Source organism: Stegastes partitus, unplaced genomic scaffold (assembly GCF_000690725.1).
Source record: "Stegastes partitus isolate 25-593 unplaced genomic scaffold, Stegastes_partitus-1.0.2 Scaffold465, whole genome shotgun sequence".
Classification (NCBI taxonomy): Eukaryota; Metazoa; Chordata; class Actinopteri; family Pomacentridae; genus Stegastes; species Stegastes partitus.
Window position 1 is genome coordinate 247637 of NW_007578196.1, and position 22974 is coordinate 270610.

A 22974-nucleotide genomic window follows, 5' to 3' on the forward strand; every position below is an offset into this window, starting at 1 on the left:
TTTTTTTTTTTTGGAAGACAAGGAATTTCCACTTTTTGCATCACATTTAGTGTCAAATTAAACTAAAGAGATATCTCTGACAAATTGGAAAAAAAAAAAAAAAAAAAAAAGCTGCAGCAGAACATCAAAGACATTTAAGAGCCTACTATTCGCTGTGATAGTAGTGTTTTAATTTATACTCATGAAAAAACTAAGACTTAGCAACTGCAAGGCAAAAAAGAAGAGAGGGGGAGGAAGAGGGAGAATGGAAGGAGAGGAGGAGAGGTGTTATGACTGCTTCTGGTCACATTTTCACCGTCAAAGTGAAAAGGTTCAAAATTGAATTACAATGGGGGGAGAAAAAAAAACAACAAAGGAATCCTCATGAAAGTTATCACCTTTCAAGGTTTGGAAATGTAACAGAGGACAAGATGATGGATGAAAAGTAAAGAGTCGTGATTAAGACAACTTTGCACGCCACCACCCCCTCCTTCCCTCCCCTCCCGCTCCCCCGAACACACTACAAGTGTTCGGCCGTCCATTTTCGCTTAAGTGCAAATTGAAATAAATGAGAGGCAAGGAATGGAGTGAAATGAGGAAGCAGTTTCACCACCCTGAAAAACAAAACCTGCTCCGTGCAGGACTCTGGTTTTACCTTCAGCTATCTCAAAATGCTCTGTGGCTCTGCCTCTCGATTGAGCCTCTACGTTAAAACAGAATTACAGTTTAAGAGTGTTGGTCCACAGCCCAGAGAACTCCTCCTCTAAGAACAACAAATAAGACCTTACGTGGAGTCTTGCTTTTGTTGTCAAAAATCACATTTCTGAAAATGTCCTAAGAAACGAAATGACGTTAATTTGGTAAAGATTACAACTCCAAAATATCTCAGTGCTGAAAATGCGACATCCAATTGTAATTATGGTTGAGTGATGTGGAAAAAAAATGTATCATGTTGGCTCAAAGCCTTGAACCACAGTGATGCCACTTTCAGACTTTGTCACTGGCGACATCTAGTGTTTAAAAAAACAAGGCGTGTCGGAATAGAAAATACAGTAGATGACTGTAACAACACCAATTTAATGACTATCGTGTAATTCGGTATGACTGCTGTGCAGACGGGGTGGTGAGGGATGCAAAGATTGGACTGATAACACAAAAAAAGACCAAAAAAAATAAAACATAAAAGTGTGAGAGTTAAAATAACTGATAAGAGTGGTAAAGGGAGGAAACAGTACAATATGACCCAACATCATTTTGCATCCCTAAATGCAATAAAACTAAATGTTTAGAGGGATGCAAAATGGCCTCCGAAGGGCACAAAGTGAAAACGAGGATAAACACAGAGGATACAGTAAGATAAAAAGTCAGACAGGCAATATGCATCAACGACGTGAGAAACAGGACAGCAATCGGAAAAACACAGATTCACAGGAAGCTAGACGTAACAAGGACTCAGAATTCACCAGTTAATTAGGAGAAGAAACTAATATTTACTGAACGACAGTTGGTGAAATATGGCACAGAACAAAGGGTGTGGAGGCCGAGGGTTTTCGAGACATCGTTCAGTGTATCTTTGCACCTGCAGAACGGAAACGGAAGACCGTAGCCTTTCTCGGTTGAGACAAACATTTCCATTTCGGTTCTGTCGTTCATCCTCTACTTCCCTCAACGTCTGTAAATTCAGGCGACAATCATAAAAACGTGGGAATTAGGTGACAAGAAATTCCACAAGTCCTAACTGGATGTATTTACAGACCTTGTGTTAACTCCTCCCCCCTTAGTGACAGATATGTAGAGGACAGAGATGCAGAAGAAGAGGTAAGAAGAAAAAGAAAAAAAAATAAAAATAGTAAAAGCACAAACAGTAGCTGCCACACTGATGCAACCATGCTTAGCTAGAAATACATTACTGTACCACTTGCTGTATAAATATACTGCATGTTTTTTAAACTTAGAAATCCAATGCTATAGTGAAATACACCTGAATATTATGCATACCCAATATGCTCAATTGACCAGAGGGAGAGAAGAAGAGAGAAAAAAAAATTAAAAAAAAAATTTAATTGAGAAATACTGACAAAAGTAGTGGTTGGTTAAATAAATCCTAATGTAGAGTAACATTACTGCTGTCGCAAGAAAATCCAGTTTGCGTATGTATTTTTCCGTTTTACTGGCTTAAATTTACATATACAAGATCCTTACACGGTGGGAACACTTTCTGACTCCTACGCCAATAACAACCACGCGATATCGTCTAAAATACAAGAGTCATTTTAAAAATAGGGCTAAAATATAGGCGGTTTTCATCCGACAGCGGCATTATGCAATATTTTCTTGAGAATTAACCTACTAGTGTACAAACATCTGGACTAAGAATACCTCAAACACTCGACCTTATTGTTTTATTTTAATTATGATATAAATTGCTTCTTCCTCTGTCTTGCACTACAAAGCCTAGGTACCTGTTACTTAGCATTAAATTATAGTAGTATAGTCAAGTTTCTTTTTTATTTTTTTTTAAATCTTGCGTTGTGCAATATGTCCTCACAATGTTATTCAATACCCCAAATTTTGATATGTTCTACTTTTCTTAGCAGTAACTGTAATAATTATTGAATGGAGGCTGCATACAGAGCCTTGAATCCATATTTAGAGATTACAACAATAAGCTTTTTTTTTTATTTAAAAAAATCAATTCAAAACGCTGATAAAATAATCACTGTGTGTTAACTGTTGGAGGCATTCCCTCTTATTTTATTGCAATATCAAACCACTTCATCCACATACCCGCGCAGTAAATGCTTTTTGTTATACCGATCTGTACTCCACAGATCTTGAAGTTGTGATTTGAGTCTTGTTTTTTTTTTCTTTTTTTTTCTGTAAATCCTGAAAAATGCCACAGGCCTCACCTAAATATTAAATCCCACCACCACTCTCTAGCTACCACCTCACACCCCCACCCCTTTTCTTCAGTCGAGGACCAATAAACAAAGAGTCAGAATGAGTTTGCTTAATATGGATCATCATATTGTGAATTTAAATGCATTTGCATATGGAAACGTAATGCAAAAAGACATACGCACTCCTGCTATGAACAACAAACCATCACTTCTTCAAATACAACCTGCTTCGCTCTTGCAACAGAACCTAAATTCTGACTCCGATTCTGAAAATTACATCTGTTACAATGACATGGATCGGGTGTTGCACGCGTTCATCCTCGTCAGACGGCTGCAATGTACATTTTTAGAAGTGGACTAGCGTGAATGCTAGCCATTCATTAGCACATTTGTGTATTTAACTGGTCCATTATTAACTGAAAACTCAATTTTCTTGGGTTCTCATTTATGGGGTGTTTGGTTATTAGTCCTCCCCTGGAAAAAGGACGGAGGAGGAGACGATAATCACAGCGAGAGGGAAAAAAAAAAATCAATGTACAATACATACAGTGCAAAAATAGCTGTCTGTTTGTGCAGTCTCTTGCAGGTGAGATGTCACAAACTCAAATGTCTTGTACGTTGAAGCGAAATGACAGACTGTGAATATGTCATCTCCTCCTCCTTTCTTGCTGTCTGCTCTCCTCGTCCCTCCCTGCTCTGCTCTCCTCTCCTGCTGCCAACACAATCCCTTTAAACTCCTTCTCTGCTGGCTGTGTCTGCCATGCACACCCCCAGAAATCCATGTCTTGTATGCGTTTGCTTGTTTGTTTGCGTGTGTGTCGATCAGTTAACAACATAACTGGAGGTACTGTACAGTAAGTGCCACGAAGTGATCGTGTGTTTTTCAACACACCACAGGAGCCCCTGCGCGTGTGTTGTGTGTGTATGTGTGTGAGAAAGTGTGCGTGACCACCCATGCTGTCGACACAGTTAGTATAAAGATTTTTTACATTTTTTTTTCTAAATGCACTGACCTACGCTAACCACATAAAAAAGCTGACGTGACCCAAACAACCCCGAAATGTTCTCTAGCTAGGTTAAGATTCCGATAGTGTTACAACATACTAGCCTGCATAGTATGTAGCATGAAGTAGATGATGTTTTTTTTTTTTAGTGTACTAGGTACAATGTTAATGTGGACAATGTGGGACGCGCAGCACGACGGGTGATGGCGAGTTAGTGCTCATAGCACTGACGTAGCACTCACACAGAGACGTAACAACGGGGATGATGGACTGACTACTGCCGGACAGACAGCTAAGCGCTGGAAGACGACTGAGATTGAACTGAAAATTAAACAAACTGGTTAAAAAAAACGGATGAAAAGGAAGGAAGAACAAAAGTTTACAGGTGAAGTAATTCAGCTGAGTGTGATAAAAAGAAACAGTTCAAATTTTTTTTACAGCAACCCGAAAAACAAAAATCCTAATTATGTTAAAACCCTGTGCTGATATCTAGTCGTTAGAAAATTTGGCAGCATAAGTCAATAAGTCTTTGTAGTGACCGATGGAGATGATAATGAAGAATAAGTGCCCAATATTTTCCAGCCAACTGAGCAGCAGCAGGCAGGACCACACACACCAGCACAACACAGAAACAGGAGCGACCGACACCTGTGATTGGTCAAGAGTCCTTCTGGAGTTCCAATGACAGACACAGCAAAAAGAAAATGAGGAAAATCAAATAAAATAACGATACAAAATAAGGTAATGACTGGTTGGCAAATGAACAGAGAAAAAGAAATAAAAAATAAAAGCAGCTTTTGTAAAAACGTTAGAGAATGTCGCATAATAACATTAACAATAATAGTAAAGTGGCTGTTGCACTTTAGTTTTGTTCTTGCAGACAGGTGCCGAGTTCCCATGGTTACCGATGGGAGCTCGTGTAAGATTTGAGCAGTTGCATACGATGGTGGACTCCAGATCTGGTGGGAAAGAAGAGCAGAGGCACACATTGGAGATTGATTTAAGGCTGCTTTAGACCTCCGAGGAAAAGAGCGAAAAGAAATGTGAGGCGGCACAGTTTGTTCAAGTCAAGGGAGGCAACAGGGGAACAAAAAGAGGAATGAAAAGGAGAGGAGGGAGGGGGAGGAGGAAACAGATGGGAGGAGAGAGAGTCGTGGTGGGGAGGAACATGTCAGAGTGGAGGAAGCAAACACTCACATGATGGGTGGGCTCTACCAGTGAGGTGGTACGTAGCTGTACCCAGGTGTCCCTTGGGGCCTGTAGGTTGGCACAGTAACTGGGTGTGCTCCAATCGGGGGGTGCTGGGGCGTTGTCAGCAGAGTTCCTACACAAAGTTTACACCGTGAATGTAAAATCAATACACGTTTTTGCCCATCACAAGTTCCACAGTTTAAAACCCCTACTTAACACAGTAAGGATGTATCTTAGGTATGAAACAATGGCAAAAAATGAGATGTCAGAGCTGTAGTCAAACATGGCATCTCTGAAAACTGAAGATAACCTTTCAAGTTTTGAATTTGTCATCCTACCTGCACTCATGGCCATAGTTGTCCCAGCTACCATCCCCATGGCAGCCATGCCATTGTTGCGAGGAGCAGGTACAGGGACGGGGGCTGGGTAGAGGGCTGTGGAGGGGATGCTGTTAGGCTGCACCACGGTGGTGTGATGGATCACATGTGGCTGAGCCGCATACACTGGTTGGGTATAGTAGGCTCCCTGTCAGGACAGATCGTAAGGAAAGGTTCAGTGAGGCCGAGTCTGTGTGTAGGATTTATTTAGCTTATTTTACTACTTAAATGTTTCTTATATTTGAAGTCTCCGAAGAAAGAACATTTTACAGTCATCTTCTATCGCAAGATTTAAAAAAAAAAAAAAGAGAGAGAGACAGAAAGCACTCAGCAGATCAACAAGACTTTGGAGATGGGCATCTTATCTATTTGGCATTTTAAATTTCTCTTCCTTCCACTGCACCTTTTACCAAATTACAAAGGAACAAAATGATTGCTCTGTTGTTGTCTTATCAGGTGTAGCTGCACTTCAAATCAAGTGCTTTTTAACATGTTAAAACGAAAGTGCTGAAATTTACCTTTAGCTCTTGATTTTGGTTTTAATTGACACTTTGGGGGCTCCGAGGTCACAACACTGCTGACAAGCTTGATCCTCCAGGATTAATCACATGAACAAATAACACCAAGCAACCAACAACTGCTTGCACTAAACAGAAGACTGAGTGCGCCTTGCTTTTTTTAATGCGATAGATTCCTCAGCGTACAAGTCTCTTTTCATTCCTTCCCTCTTCAGGCTAAACACTGTGACAAATTCCTTATCAAAGCAGCAGCCCTGCAGCCATTAGAAATTTAATGTCATTTGAAAGACAAACTCTGCAGAACAGAAGCTATCTGACACAAAGCGACATAAATGGATGTTCGCGTTCCCCTTGTTCACCAACATTTGTTTAAAGCTGTAATCCAAGACAAAGACAATTGCACAGATGACAGACCATTTGGTGTCACATCGGTGAAATTGCTTCACCTAATTGTTTCTAATACGCGGCAAAGTGACATAGACCGACCGGCGGCACAAACGTATTTACTAATGTGACTAAATGGTGCTGGAAGCAGAGCAGGTGCAACAACAAACCTGATCAACATTTTGCGGCAGCAAACGAGTCACAAATGTCTCTCTGAGGGAATGCTGTCACTTCCGATATCCTTACCTGTGCGTATATGTTCTGCTGAGGGTAGGCACTGCGGATGGGGTACATAGCTGTCGGGTACGGGGTCGGGGTTGGGGTGTAAGGAGGGGGTGCTCCATTTGACTGAGTGGGGGGCACTTTGTATGGGGTTCCTGCTGGAGTATATCCTATAAACAAAAGAAAAGAGGAAAGAGGATTTAGAATTACACATTGGAATATGGGCTGCATGGTGGTGCAGTTGGTAGCACTGTTGCCTCGCAGCAAGAAGGTTGCCGGTTCGTGTCCCGGTGGGGGCACCGGAATCTTTCTGCGTGGAGTTTTCATGTTCTCCCCGTAGGTTCTCTCCCGGTTCTCCGGCTTCCTCCCACACAGTCAAAAAACATGTTGAGGTTAATTGGTTAATTAGGTGTGAATGTGAGTGGTTGTCTGTCTCTAAGTGTAGCCGTGTGATAGACTGGTGACCTGTCCAGTGTGTCCCCTGCCTTTGCCCTAAGTCAGCTGGGATAGACTCCAGCCCCCCCGCGACCCTAATGAGGATTAAGCGGTGTATAGATAATAGATGGATGGACACTGGAATATTTATATTTTGAGTTGATATGGGGTATTTGATGGCAAACAGTTTCAGATTTACACATTGAGTAAATACATTGCAGTATTAGCAGGTACTCTGAGCTTAAAACCCCATATCCATGCTTTTTTCCCCCCTTTAGTAGTTTTACCAAAGCACTTAAGTCTTGCCTCTAATCAGCCATCTTGAAACAGCCCCAGGTAGAAATTATGGGCTAACAAGACCAGCACTCTATTTGTCAAATAATTATACAAACTGCTGAAAAGGTTTAATAACTTTGTCCTAAAATAAGGTTAAAAAAAGAATTTTCATTCACAGGTTATACCTTTTGCACCAGTGTAACAACATAATTGTCTGAATGTTATCCAGTTCATCTGATACAAAGCAGATGATTGTCTTGTTGGTTGTGGAGACAGGACATTAGTAACACATTCACCATTTTTGACATTACAGAATTCTCCCAGATTTCTGTTCAGGATTCTTGAAGGGGCGAGTCTCTCTCCAACAATGTTCCTTGTTTTACTCTTCAGTTTCTAAAGGGGTAAATTAGCAAGTTAGCTGCAAAATGTTTAACTAAAACCAAATCATCAACTGTCATTTGATGTTGGGCAAGTAGATGTTGTGTAGTTTATTTTAAAAAGAAAACGATTACCTGCTGCCCCTTAGAACACTGCTGATGAGAGCAGAGGGAACTAAAGCCTTAGAACTGCAGATGGTAAAGCCAAAACAATGAGTGTTAAGACACTGAAACACTCTGGGGAGCTGAGGGGAACTGCAGAGTCAGGTGATAATTATCTTTGACTTTGTGACTACAAGCGACTCCTCTCATGCATAAGTAGACATGTGATCAGCAGTTACTGAAAGAGACATATTGTAGCTTCTTCAAGCTACTACAATCTGTAATGTCACTACAATCTGAAAAGACCGCTCTGAACTGATCACCGGTTGGATGTCATAATTTGACAAAAAAATTACCTCTAACTAGTTTTAGGAATAATTCTACTCTCATGTGAATGAGCCTTAAATATTATAAAGGCTGTGTGCGAGCAACTGCAACCAAATGAGCCAAGTATAGTAATGTTTAAAGGTGGTCCCCACATTTTATTATTTGCATTTCCTATATAATCCACCAGATGGGGACTAGTGCTGTCTTTTGATGAGATGTAAGTCCCAAAACTGTATTACAGTCAAGGGTCTGTGTATGTTAAAATGCCTCATTTAGCCAGTTTTACGACAGCATCTTAGCACTGTATACTGAAAAGAATACAGCCGCTGTGTAGTAGACGTAGGAGTACATGCAGTTTTTCAAGAATTTTTCTTAGTGAAGCGGTAACCTCCAACCACAGCAGGACTTAAACACACCCTGCCACATGGTATCCACCTTTAACTGACACTACGTCACAGTTTGAAAAGCCTGAGGTCGGGGACAGTGAAGGCATGCGGTTCAGACCACTGCATTCATGTCTGCTCGGCTCTCTGGGGTGCAGTACCTCCAAACAGCCACCTGGAGGAGCCTGAAGGTCAAACATGCTACTAGCTAGTTGCTGCCGTGGAGCTTATGAAAGCGCTTTTCTCACACAAGGACAAGGGAACAAAGAGATGCTGGAGCTGCTCTGTGTCTAAAAGTCTGTGTGTGTCTGTGTGTGTGTGTTCATACTCTCACACTCATTCTTTTGCTCTAACATGCATGCAGGGCATTAAAGGACAATGGTGTGTGACAATTACACAAAAGCCCTGCTGATACAAAACAGCTTGTCTTTTCAACAGTCTTGAGAAATAATGACCAAGACAGGTTTCTAATCAGACCATATCTGGCTCGTCTGGTGATTTTTTTAAAAAATTATTATTCTCATCCAGGATACAAAATCCAAACATTTTAATTTCTTCATATATTAGGCACTGTTGCGTGCGCGGAAAGAAATTTGCAGTCAAACAACAACAGCTTCAATAATGAGGTTCAGGTTTCAGTTGGAACAAAGCGGGGCGAGCTTTGCCAAAGCACACCTGATATTTTGTTAGACTTCCAAAAGATAAAACCAAACACCGGGAGGGGACGAGAGGAGGAGGCTTCAAAAGCAGCACAGATGAAACCTACAACCCCCTCCTGCCTTGGTAAGGTACTCAAAATTCAAAAGAATAGGAAGCAATTAAAGTAGCTATTTGTCCACCTGCTAAGGAAATGCAATCGCAATTAATACTTTTCAAAAGAACCACATGAACCTTTTCTAAAAAGATTTTTTTGTTCGTTTTGAAGCATTCACCAGTTCTCTAAAGGATTTCATGATATTTTTTTATTATACAAAAACATGCCAGCCTTCCTTCCTGTAACGTCTTAAAACTGCCTTTGAAGTCAACAGTGCATGTCTTCAAAGTGTCAATTAAATAAAAGCATCTTGTTGACAGTACAAAAATAACAACACTACTTTAACATTGATCATTCCGTTACGCAGCTCTATTTTCTTTCTTTTCCCTCATATTGCCGAATCACAGTCAATTATATGCTTTATTCAGTGTTAGTTGGTTTGTCTTTTGCGTATCGAAAGATGTTTATTTTACTACACTGTTGTTGAAATTGTTCATTATTGAATAAGAATCCGCTGGCTTTGTTCCTCTTTTACACACATTTATGATTTATTGTATCACCAATGATCACAAGATTCAGCATTTGATATTTGCTGGACAATAATCAGTGATTTCATGCTTTCAAATAACATAATAAATAGTAATTTGACAGCTGCTTCAGGCATATTTATAGAGTGAAAATTACATCAAATAATGCTACAAGTACATAAATAAGGGTTGAGTCCAAACTGTCGTAACCTGATGATTCTGTATATCCTTGAATCGCCATGTTCATCTACGATATTTTATGCTGTATTTACCCAATCTGAACTACATGCATCTATACAGACAGCCTATCTGGAAAGCACTTAGACAACTGTACTTCCATCTGCTGTGGGGACCAGACCCTGAACCCCAGCAGAGTACATATCTGCTGCTATATAGCCACTGGCAGCTGTTACTGGCTAGCTTCCCATTCGCTCACTATTATTGCCCTTTAGGCTGATATCACCACTTAATCCATATTGCCTTGAAAGCACTAGAGTCTGTGTGGAGCTCTAAACAACCTTCTGACTGCATGGCTGATTGCAATATTGCTTCAATTTCATCGGCAATGTTTGATTTACAACAAAACTGTAACCACACAGGACTCAGACAATTATTAAATATGTAGGAAAACAATATTTGCTTTAGGTTAAGTGTGCATAATAAACACAGAGATTCAATGTATCGCCATGCAGCGATACAGAGCAGCAGCAGTAATGGATCCTCTTGACATGAAATTAAAATTTCATCAGTGTGTAATTTATTCAACACATTAAGTGTGAGACCAGCCCTAACCTAAACACTGACTTTCATTTCACACCAACACATTACTCAACTGCTTTTCAAAGTGCAAACCGAATGATTATTCATCAGGAACATTAACACATTTCTGAAAATTATTCAAGATAAATTGGTGGCACAGTTATAGGCTGCTAAGAGCTTGTTTGGGTTTTTTCAAAAACACTCAGCTTGCAGTTTTTAAGTATCATTTCGGCATAACGGCAGCATTCGCAACCATTAAACGCGGAACTGGCATCAGCTTTGGCCTCAAATTCATAACGGAGAATTTCTTTTTAACATCCCAAGGTCTGAAAAGCAATCTCTAAAACTTTTCCTCAGAGTTTAGAAAGCATGTTGGGAACTTCCTCACTGGCAGGTTTTCCTTTTTCTATCAGTAACACGACTGTATGGGCTGGTTTGACCAGATGTTGTTTGCATTATTGTGGTCTATAGTTATTAGGCTCATGTATTGTGTTGCTTCCTGCTCAGCGGGAGTCACACATTAATGCACTCACCATTTGGAGCTACATGCACATTTTGACTTTATGCATTAATTATTTTTTTATGTTTAATCTATTGTACCATTGTATCTGCTTAACTAAAAGCAGTCAGAATAAATACACATCCTTGTAGCCTAACAGTTAGAAACATAATAATGGTTTGTCTGTAGAATCATCTGCATATACATATGTGTGATATCCTCAGTGCAAAACTTCAAAGCACCCTTGCACCATCTGCAATGTTAGTGGTGTGATTATCTCTGGGTTTTTATTCATAGAAAATGAGAAAACATCCCCCTAATTAACTCAGAAAATTAGTGTGAAGTGACAGCAACGTCTCCCAAGATATTACCTTGTTAAATAAAAACAAAGACATCAAATAGTCCATGTGTGTATATATTTTTGTGTGTGTGTGTAGGTGTGTGTGTGTGTGTGTGTGTGTGTGTGCGTTAGAGCTTACCTGGTGGATACCCAGGACTGCCTGTTTGATAAAGGTTGGGTGTATAGGTGGGAGCCGTGGCAGGATACCCTCCTGGATAGCCTGCGAGACGTCACAGACGAGAGAGAAATGATAGCTTAATGAGCAGAGAGGGCAACAGATACACACAACAACCCAACCCCCCCCACACACACACACACACCCCCACCCCCGTGTCCTAAATCCACCCACCCACTCAAACCCACACACACACACACACACACACACAGGTAGGACAGTATTTGGTTTGAAGCAGGATGTGCACAGATGGCGCTCATTAAAAAAAATGTCTGCACCAATAACACAGTCGGCTGAATGCGTCTTACATACACCAATTTGGCAGACGAGACACACCTGCCAATATGGTGTGGGAGGAGATAAATTCAGAAACATTAGCGATGCATGCAGACACGTGCCCGCACACACTCTTGTGCGTCATAAATTACGTGTCGAGCGAACAAAGCCAATTTGACCTGAGAAACCTTAGGCTGATAAAAAAGGTGCAGGTTCGACAGAGCGAGACAAAGAAGAAGAAGATGATGAAGGAGGGACGAAAAAAGCAGCAGAGTGAAGAATGTAAGAGAGCGGAGTGCTGCTCACTTCTCGCTGTTTGCTATTATTGGCAGACAGTCTCACAGATGATCTGTTCCGTAGCCTTGAGCTTTTGCTATATCTAGCTTTGGCTGCTGTAGGTTGCGCTACAGTCAGATGTAACAGGTCTCATAACTATGTGCGTCTATGCTGCACATTGACGTTCTCATCTGAGACGAGAAAAGATGCGCCTAACCCCTGTCAACACTTTGTCTTTATTATCTCCTGCCTTCCTTTGTTTAACATCCGCGTTGCTGTCTGCACAAGCTGGGTAACGCAACCTGCGCTGTGTAGAGTCTCAGCTGTAAGCGCTTTTTTATTGAAAAAGTACGATTTTTGTGACCTATGGAAACATTCTCTTGTATTGCAGAAACCTTATATTGTTACAGACAATATAAGGCAACAATCTTTCCTCTCTGAAACAGACTCAACTGATTACAGAACATCATGGACGTGGCCTTGACTCCCCTCTAGTGCCTATAATTTCCATAAAGTTTACTACTAACACATTTCTCATGTGGTATTCTAACATTTCACCACAATATGTATTAAACACTCACTTTGCAAGTAAAATGACGGTAAGTCTGTCTGCAGAAAAAGGTGTTTTCTCTCAGACTTTAGTACAGTAACAGAGACTAAACCACTTTCATTCTGAGAGCATCAAAGGGGATGTTAGCATAGCTGTCTCTTATTCATTTCTTCACTGACTTGAAAGCTCATCAGTGACACAGCCATCCCTAAAAAGATGTTTACAGCAGTGTGGAAGGTGATGAATGTGAGTGTGCGTATCGTTCTTACCTGTAAAGGCCATATTCTTGGGATTTCCATATGGGGTGCCAGGCTGAACAGGGCTGTAGACTGGATTCATAGCTGAAGATAACCTGTTCTTACTAAGAGAGACAGAGAGAAAAGAAATAGAAAGTGTGGGAGAGGGGAGACAGGGTTAGGAGAAGATAGAAGAAAAATGGAGGGGAAAAGAGACATAAGCCATGTAAATTGGAAAGAAAATTGTTACGATTATCCAGCACGCGCACGCACACACTCATCGCACACATTAATCCCAAACTCAGATTCTTAAGGCGACATCCAGCTGAAGGATTTTGCCAGCATGCAACAAAAAAATCAAGCCCCATGAATCCTCACCCTCAAGTAGGCTCAACATAAGCATGTACTTAAAAAACACAGACTGTTGGAATAAAAAAAAAAAAAAAGGGCACAAGTACTGACAGAAAAAGCACAAGTACGCATGGATCCATTGAAAAATAATGGTTTTGTTTCCTGTGTGGCATTAAATACTGTTAGCCAAATTTGCACATCTGCCTTATTTGCCGCTGCTGCACCATCAAAAGGCACGGCGAGCTCTACCAGCCGGGTTTCCGCAACAGGACTGAACACAGGAGTGGCCAATAATAAAGTAAGGTGCTGGAAATAGTCGGGAGGGGGTGATGGGGTCATTTTTACTTCATGTCCCGTAAGGCGTCTTTCTCCACAGTGCAGATGAAAATACCTCAAGTCCTTTTATTTCAACTTACCTGGTCGTTGAGAATATGGGCCTGTGAAACTGTGTACGTGTTTGTGTGAGTGTGTGTGCATGCGTGCCCCGTACCTCTTGTGCGTGTCTGGTTGATACATGAAACTGAATTTGTCTGTGGGATGCCCGCTCGCCATTCTTGCTGTATGCAAATGAGGAAGGAGTGGAAGTGGATATGCAAATCTGAAATTAAAACAGCGAGAGGTCATGATTACAATGAACACAGGAAAAGGAGAAAAAAATAAAAAATAAACAAATAAAATAAAAAAAAACACAGCAAAAAAAGCAAGCACCAGTGCAACAGCAAATGGTTAGTGATAGCAGCAGGGGAGACAGTGATCTAGATTGCGTGTCTCGGTACGTGTTTGTGATAACTACTGTGTCTTTAGCAGCCAATAAATGTATTTTTGTAACTGTGTCAAATACAACACAGTGCATGGATGAAAACTATTTAAATATTATGAGAAATAAACAGTGCATACATTCTTCTACATCATCGATTTTATGTGTATAAAGCAAGTTGCTCTATCAGTTCCTATGTCTGCATAACCTATATGGTTTTTCTAATATACGTTAAAGTGCGAGTGAAGCATGAGTATGAATTTGTATACATATGTGACGTGCTGTACAGAACAACCAATACGAGTGGCAAAGCAGACATTAATACAGCCAATGAAAAAGCACAACACACCCAGTGAGCGGGCAAGTGACAGAGAGCAAAACAACGGGACAGAGAACAAAATATCATACGAAAAGGCTGAGTTTTGCGCCAAGCCATGAGTAAGCATGATCCAGTACACACGTAAGCCAGAACCACAAGAGTGTTGCACAAACACAGAGCGGAACGGTTGAAGAATAAATAAAGAGAGCAAAGGTGCGCGTGAGCTGTGTGTTGTTTGAGTTCATGTGTGTCTTGTGTTGATTTTCGCTTTGGTTTCTCAGAGAGATGGGACCTGGTGTATGGTGGCAGCGATCAGGCCGGTTCTGACTGGTTTCAAGTGAAGTTGTGCTGTATACCATGTGCAAGACAGCGTCAAATATTTTGTAGCAAGTCCTCCAAACACAGCATGTCACCCACCCATTCACCATATGCAGACTACCAAAATACATTTCACCAATTCTGCTTCCTGCAGTCACAATTTACAACTTAAATCTGAGCCGATCCATCCCAAGCTTGTGCTTCATGGCCAGTTAACAAGTAACAAACACAAACCCCTTACACGATTATAGCTTCAGTGTCATAATTCCTGGGCATGCACTGTACCGTGGTGATGCCAAACGGCACCAAGTGACACTTCAAATTAGGCAAGGAAGCATTTCAAAGCTCAGTCCAGGAGTACTGACGTCAAAACGCCTAAAGACACTGACAAATGAATGCAAGCACAAACATGTGGGTGCAGTTGGTTTTTGAGCTGTTTTGCTTGAATTCCTTGAAACACATGTCCCTAAACATGAACAAAACCTGTGTGCGTGTTTGTATGTGTGTAAAACAACAAGAATGGTGATATGTCAGCCCTGGTTTATTACTCAAATTTTGTCTCATAGCAAAAGAACATCTCAGGGGAATTGATTAGCTGATTGCTGAACACAACTCAAAAGTACATTCCTCATTAATCTACTGCATCTTCTGTATTTTAATTCTATCCTCTAGTACTGCTCAGTCTGCTACCTTTCATTCCTCTCCACTGCTCTTCCTTGCTTAATTTATCATTAGCTTTCTCCTCCTCATTTAATCAGTGTCTACACACAAACTAACATTTTGACTGTAATCAATTTTAATGCAGAACTCTAATTATTGCAGCTGCTACATTAAAAAAAAAACCACAATCCACAATTTTCCCAAAATGTCCTTGTCCCTCATAACACAAATTTAAAAGTTGATCTGCACAAAACCTCTAACACCACAACACTTACATTATGCTGTACTTACAGACAGCTGTGCTGTCTATAACTTTCGCATGTCAAAAAAGTTAACAACAACAACAACCCTAATATTCTCTTTTTTTAGCCAGTTAGTCAGTATAATGTTTATCATGTTCAACATCTTGATTTTGTGTGGTGCTAGTAAGCTAAACATTTGCTTATTTGCACTACACACAAAGCAAAGATGATCCTAATGTGAAGTGCTTGGCCACAAACCTAAAATGTTGACCAGTAATTGTCTTAAGTGTAAAGTTACAGGTCAATGTATTCCAATTCTTCTTGCTTTTAGGACAATTCACATGATTCAAATCCACAAACGTATTCCTAAAAGGAAAAAGCTATCAGGGTGTATCCCCAGAGGGCCACAAATATCTGTAAAAAACACTGCATTCCCCCACTCTGGTGAGGAAATCATATGAGTGATAACCACCCAAGTCCTAAAATGTCCCTTTTGGTATTTTGTGGCTGTTTTAAAGTCTTTTTACAAGCTGGGCAGGCTGCTTAATCAAACAAATTTAGCAAATCAAAGTTACAAGAAGCGCTTTAATCAAAACACTACCATAATCTGGTAGTTCACAGGAACTAAGTTGTAAATGCTTTGAGTGATGGAACAAAGCTTATTAACACATAGACAGGTGGCCAAACCAGCCCTGGGGTCTTATCCTTCAAACACATACATACACACATACCCAATTGCAGCTGTGCGTGAATGGAGTAGCGAGAGCTTGAGCGTGTTCATGTGTTTTAGCGCGCCTGTGCAGAAAAAAGGTGATGAAAAGTGAATGGGTGCGAACAAGAGGGGCACCAATGTCAATGTCTAATGAGGGTATGTGTGAGAGAGAAACAGAGGATGCATGTGATGAGTAGGAGCATCCAACCTGAACTCCCTTTGTTTTCATGGGGCAGTGATGAGGTGGTCTCTACTCCTGAAAAGCTCCTTTCTAACCTTATGTTCAACAGACCGCTATTTATGATTGCAAAAGAGGACACTGACCATTCAGAGACAGAGAGAGAGGTTGAAAATTTACCCGTAGAACAGAGTGTAAAAGGAGCGAGGCGAGTCTACACATTTCCTCCATGTTCTGGAAGCGTTTACGATGCTTAAGGCACGCTTCATAGAGAGAAGAACGAAAAATGACACCATGTTGCTGGCTGCCCGAAAATGTCAGAAACACATCCACTCTGCTTACAGACAAACACTAGCAAACAGCAACTGCTGCTGGGCACTGGAGCAGAGGCTTTGGACTTTAGATGTTAATGCTTGTTGTTTTGCTACACAATTATTTCTTTTGAAGGGAAAAACTGGAGTGTTCGGGAAACACACTCACACTGGAGTCAGACAATATCAGCTTCATCACTGCAAATAATAATTTCCATTTTAATGAATTCAATTTTATATTGAATCGCTGATTAATTTCGCCAATTTAATTAAAACCGTCCCTTTTTTTTGTCCACAAAATGTGAAGAAATAGTAGATACTTTTGCCACAATCCTAATGTCTTCTTCCAAAATGTCCTACTTTCCCCAAACAAGATGTTACAGCAGAAGTAAATTCTAACAGCTGAGAAACTGGAACTGGGGAGTGCTTGGCAGTGTCGCCAGAAAACATTCCCAAGAGATAAACCCTATATTTGTTGATTACATTTGCTGTCAATCAACTAATCAATACATTGACAGGTCATTACAGCTCTAGATTTATCAATTTGTCAATAAACGTCTAAAATAAAGAAAAATGTCAGTCAAGTTACTGGAGCTCAATATCACGGCATTAGAAAATATGTTTTTAGTGATGACTTCAAACAACAAAACATTTATAATAAAAATTAACAGAAGATTAAAGTATTGCTTTTTGTTGTGATACTTCCTTATTTATTTATTTTTTTGACAACATAACGGGCATGCAAGAAACAAGTTTTATAACAGCTAGTATGTTGCATGTGCATGAAAAAGCATTCAATTTTCCAAACTGAAGCCCAGTCATTAAAGCAGCACTATAAGCTGACAGCAGAAAGCATTTACTGTGAAAGTGTTGTCGAGCTGCAGGTGCATGATGTAAATGCTGCGCTGCCTGTAGCCACTGAGGATTAACCGGTCACAGCGGTTGTTTGAAGCTACTTTTTAAATGGCTCTTCTTTTATCGGCTACATTGCACTTGATGCTTTTGCTATGTAGACACTGTGCTGCTGTCTGCTGCCCCTTTGTGTAAAAATTGATTTATCTGCCTTTTCACTCTTCTCTCCTTGATACAAACACACCTGACTGTGAAGACAGCAGGGCTTGCTGCAGTGTAACATCTCTCCATCAATCAAAGGGCTGCTTACAAGCGACTACAGACTGTGTGGACGCTGACGAAACTGCACGTGTGACACGAAGCGTTTTCACTTACCTGCTGACAGCTATTATGCTTTTTTTTTTTTTGTAGGTTGTGACAGCCAAACCGATGGCCACGTTACCACATGTTTGACTCAATTTGGGATTCCATTTTTTTTTTCTAGCTATCTGTGACATTGGAGTAATGAAAAGCATTATCAGAAAAAGTGAATTTTCTCTAAAAACTGACACTGTTACACAACAAGCCAAATAAGCCGAGCTAGTGGATGATGTGTGCATTCAGATTTGACTTATTTAGTACTCGATGTAGGTGGCTAAACACTGTCTAAATACTAAATTCAGTTTACATGTAACATTTTTGTAAGTTGTTGGGAAGCATGCTTTACTTTCCTATTTGTTATTTTCATCTCAAGTGACGAATGAAGCTACATTTATTTTAAATGTAATGTACATAAAGAAAGGCTGCAACTAACAGTTCTTTTCATTAGACTTTAATTCATTTATTAATACAGTTTCTCAATCAATTATCGTGCCTTAAGTATGTCAGTTTAATAGACAAATAAATACATGTATGGCTGAATAGGTAGAACTGTTTAGCATTTTTGCTTGAAAAATAAATGAATAAATTAAAAATGTTCCATCAATCAACAAAATAATGAATTGCTCAAGCTCTAGATATAGTGCAGAATCATTAATAGATAAGACAGTCACAGAAGTGGCATTGAAGTGCACCGAGGATGCCTTCTCTCTCCGTCTCTCAAACAAACGCACAGAGGAAGGATTCATTTACTGCTGACTGACATTATTAAGGAGACCTTACTGCTCCCTGGCTTAACCCGTGTTATTTTCCTTGACTTTGTTGAGCCTAAATTCTATTAGTGGGACTTCATTTGGGCTGACTCACAAGCTATAGCCTTGAGGCCTAAGTACAAAAACAGTTTGCAAGCCTTCATCCTAACAGAGCTGGTATTTGTGTGCGTTTGTCTTTTAACAGTTTTTTTGTTTCTTTTATCGTTTCAAGTTTGTGCCTGATTATTTAATTATGTATGTCAATATAAATGTGTGCCTGTTTTGAAACAACCGAGATAATAATGTTGGTTTCACTCCATAAAGGGAGACTCCTGCTGCCTTGGGGGACCAGAAGAGGTAATAATGAGGGAGGAGGAGGGAAGGATTGTGAAAGAATAAACCTCTCTCTCTGTCTCACACACACACACACAAAGAGCTACCATTCCTGGAGAACATGTACAATACAACACAACCCCCACGCTGACTCTATCCTCCCACATAATACCTCACCAAGCATCTACTCTTTAAGCAACAAATCAAAACCGGTGGGCGTTATCACACTTCAGCACGGGAGAGAATACATCCGAACAGCTTTTTTTCTTCTTCTTTTTTTTTAATCCTCCAGAAGGAAAGCGTTTCGCTCAGGTCATATGAGAAGGAAACAGAGAAGGAAAAATCAGAAAACAATAACTTGCTGAGTGTTATGTGATGCATCAACAGATTTTTTATTTTTTTTTAATTAATGACACATTTGTTAATAAATTAGGAGGGTTTTTTTCATGCAGTATCTGGACGTCTTGTTCTGTAGCATATAATTTTAGCATTGGTTAACTGTGGTGTAAAGATGATATGATGGTGAATGCCCAAAATTTTCTGGTTGCAGCTTCTCAAATGTGAATACTTGTCTTGGTTCTATAGGATAGTTTATTGAATATCTATGGGTTTAAAACTGTGGGACAATGCTGTGGCTATTTTTATTTTTTTAGATAAACTGATAAATTCATTAAGAAAATACCCCAAGCAAAGCAAATTGGTAATGGAAATAGATGCTAACTGTGAAATGGCCCTGAAAGTATTTCTTATACCATATTCATGACAAAATAAGCAATAATCAAAGTTAAAATAAATATGCCAATATCTTAATCTTCGTGTGAGGTTTGATCAAATTGCCACTGCATTCTGATTGAAAAGTTTCCTAAATCCTGGATAACAAAAGTCACCTTTTTCCAACCGAGATACACTCAATTCAAATATTAAAGAGCACAGACAAAGACAAAAAACACAGAAATCTCTATTGTGAAATACCCTCAACCGTCTGGGAATCATTGTGGAACTTGTGGCTCGTAAGTTCAAAAGCGATTGAGCAAATAGGTTTTCAGGGCCTTTATAATGGCAGAAATCCTAACTATTGCACGATATCGAACAAAACACAGGCTTAAGGGGGGGTCAGACTAATAGCACCTACTGCTATCACAATGAGAACTAATATCCATAATCAAGTCCAAGACCAAATCCATCGTATGGCAGTATTGAAAGGCGATGTGATGGAATCCCTGATGAAATCCCCCCCTGCCTTCCACACAATCAGACCTGCCCTGCAGCAACGAGCTCCAAACAGCTCTGGGCTATTTTAGATCTAGGACAGCACTATACACTTTGGGACAGCATCTCCCCTTTTCTCTGTGCCGGCTTCCTCTTCTTCTATTCTCCTTTCCAAAATCATCTCATCAGTCACACGCCTCATGGGTCTGCATTCCTGGATTATGTGACAATATTGTGCCATCCCACTGAAAATGGAAATGATTTTCATGCGCAAAGTGGCTATACCCCTAAATAAATACGATTCAACATTATCCATTTATGGAGATTTCTACCGCTGCTATGGTCCTTGGATACTGTCACACATTTAGAGGACCTCTGTCTTCTTAAACTGTGGAAATATCTGAGGCATTTTGAGACAGCAAAACCCTCTACCTTTGTGGGTCCTAAGGAGGATCTCATACAACTAAACAATTAAAGATCAGTGATTGATACTGCTTTGTATTAAGCTCCATGATTTGGTCAGAATTATGTTGATGGTGCAACAAAGTTAATAGCATCACCATCACTGGGGTTAAACGAAAGGAAGGGGGCTGCCAAAAAGTCCTTATTTTAAAAAGGTGTTCATTAGGCGCTTCTGCCTAACTTTAGCAAAAAAGGGAGCATCTAGTAATATGACTTTTAATGAGTTCTCACAGCAACCAGGGAACTACAGCGTCGATAGTAGGGGCGAGCGACACTTGAAACGAGCCTAGAAGTCGACAGCCATGCTAATCACGTAGCGAGGCTGTAACATTCATTACACAGCAGACCACAAAAGTGTTGGATGGATGACAAATGGAGAGGAAAGTCTGCCAGGAGATGTCTGCAGATACTACAGATAATGCAATCATTCACTCACCCCCCAAAACATGCAAGAAGCCTAGTAGAGCCCCGGCTTACAACCTGTTAAAGCCCACCAGGAACATGTTTACGGGGAACTGAAGGCATGCCATGTTTATTATACAGCAGCTTGTGTTGATAGTGAAATGCTGCCCTTGTACTCAACTAGTTGAAAACACACAAGATTATCAATGGGATGTTTTACAGATTAACATACTGTAGTGCATATCTCGTAGCAGAAATGGCAAAGGCTCGACAATATGCATGAGGATGGCTCTTTTCCACAATTTAGTGCAGCTGCAAATGAGATAGCCCATGCTGATTGCCTCCATGAAAGGTGACCTATAAAAGCTACATAATTGCAACAGACAAAAGATAACTCAGTCATGCCTGAGTGGTACAAGTGGATCCTCCACTGTAATCAGTATGAATAACAACAATATACAAAGACACTGGTCCATCCTCATTGCAATACCTGTTTGTAGGTTTACCTCCAAATAATTCTTCTGTTGTTCAACTTCCCTGCTGTTATATGTTCAGTATAATTTCAGCTTTTCTTATGATTAAGTAAAACTTGAATGTTTCACATGATTTTACTGCAGAATGTTAAAATATTCAAAGGAAAATGAATAAAATAAACTAAAATTATCACCTCATAGCTAAATGCCTTAACCAACCAGTCAAGTTGCAGTTCAAGTATATTTTTCCAGACTTGATGACTTCTTGGATTTAAAATGCCATCACTTTACTATTTCATACATTTGTGCGGAATTTTGTCGTAAAAATTCTTCAAACACGGCCGAAGCGTGTTTAATGAGGTCAGAGTGACCTTTGACAACTGAACTCTTATCTGTTCATCCTTGAGTCCAAGTGAATGTTTGTGTCATTCAAAAGATACTGCTTTTACAAAAATGGGACGACACCTGAAAAAAAATAAGTCCTTGGCCCTTTGTCACTGCAAAATCATAGAAAGCTGAAAATAAATTAAATAAATTGAAACACTCCTACGAGTATAATATGTGCAGTTGAGGTTAGTTTTAGAGGAGCTTGATCTGAATGAAATAAAATAGGCCTTTCCACAAAACAATTTAATTTAATTAACCCTTAGCCACCATACACAAACCAAAATAGCCGATATGCTTTTAGTTTAGTGTACACAGGTTTAGCAGACCTAATCATCTCTTTCCCCCAAGATGACATGCATATTTCCTTTGTCCAGCTTTAGCTTGCAGCATTGTGGGATGACTGTGCTGAGTATTCATTCAGCTGCTACATAGAGACATATTTACGGGCCATGCTGGATAGTGAAAGTTTGATGTGTTACCCGCTTAGGTTAAAACGTCATAAAGCAAATTGTGAGCTGCCTAATTGTTGGCTGACTCAGGCGTATCATTGGATCTGAACCCCACCCAAAAAAACAGGAACAAATTGATTGACTATTTTTTACCATCTTTCTCAGCTTGGCTACTTTCCAGTTCTTCCAGCTGCTTATAATCACCTCTGGTGGCAACTGTTGTGCACTACGATATATCCCGTTCACACAGCATCTGTGCCGGTTAATAGGAAAAGGAATATGCTTTGACAGCACTGACAATTACACCTTCAGGAATTGTAAATACTGTGGTATGTCTTACCGCTGCAATATTGCCCTAGCCTAACTGCAAGAATGAAGCTCATAGATTCTCCACATTACTGACGGCTTGAAACCTATGAATCAAAATTCACTTAACCAGTTTTCACACGCGTGCTGCAGCCCCAAACTTTTGTGGACATTACCCAGAGGAGCAGCATGTGAAAAGGCAAATGTCCGACTCAGTCAAACCCATAGACTGTAAAAAAGATGGACGTAGCAACCGGCCCTGAAAAATGAAGTCAAC

At 40.1% G+C, this 22974-nt stretch overlaps 1 protein-coding gene across 3 annotated transcripts in view; it reads right to left on the reverse strand.

Annotated features, from left to right (window-relative positions):
* Positions 1-22974, reverse strand: part of fam168a (family with sequence similarity 168 member A) — a 30796-nt gene continuing 7822 nt past the window's right edge. Inside the window, exons 2-8 of one of the 3 annotated variants that reach the window (XM_008286705.1) lie at positions 13709-13816; positions 12901-12992; positions 11494-11574; positions 6600-6745; positions 5413-5599; positions 5081-5207; positions 1-4842 (exon numbers count right to left, since the gene is read on the reverse strand). In XM_008286705.1, the coding sequence (XP_008284927.1) occupies positions 5095-5207; positions 5413-5599; positions 6600-6745; positions 11494-11574; positions 12901-12992; positions 13709-13770 (681 nt within the window). In that variant the 5' untranslated portion in view covers positions 13771-13816 and the 3' untranslated portion in view covers positions 1-4842; positions 5081-5094. Of the gene's footprint in view, positions 4843-5080; positions 5208-5412; positions 5600-6599; positions 6746-11493; positions 11575-12900; positions 12993-13708; positions 13843-22974 lie in introns of those variants that run through there. The other 2 variants (XM_008286704.1, XM_008286706.1) reach the window with 2 other exon arrangements.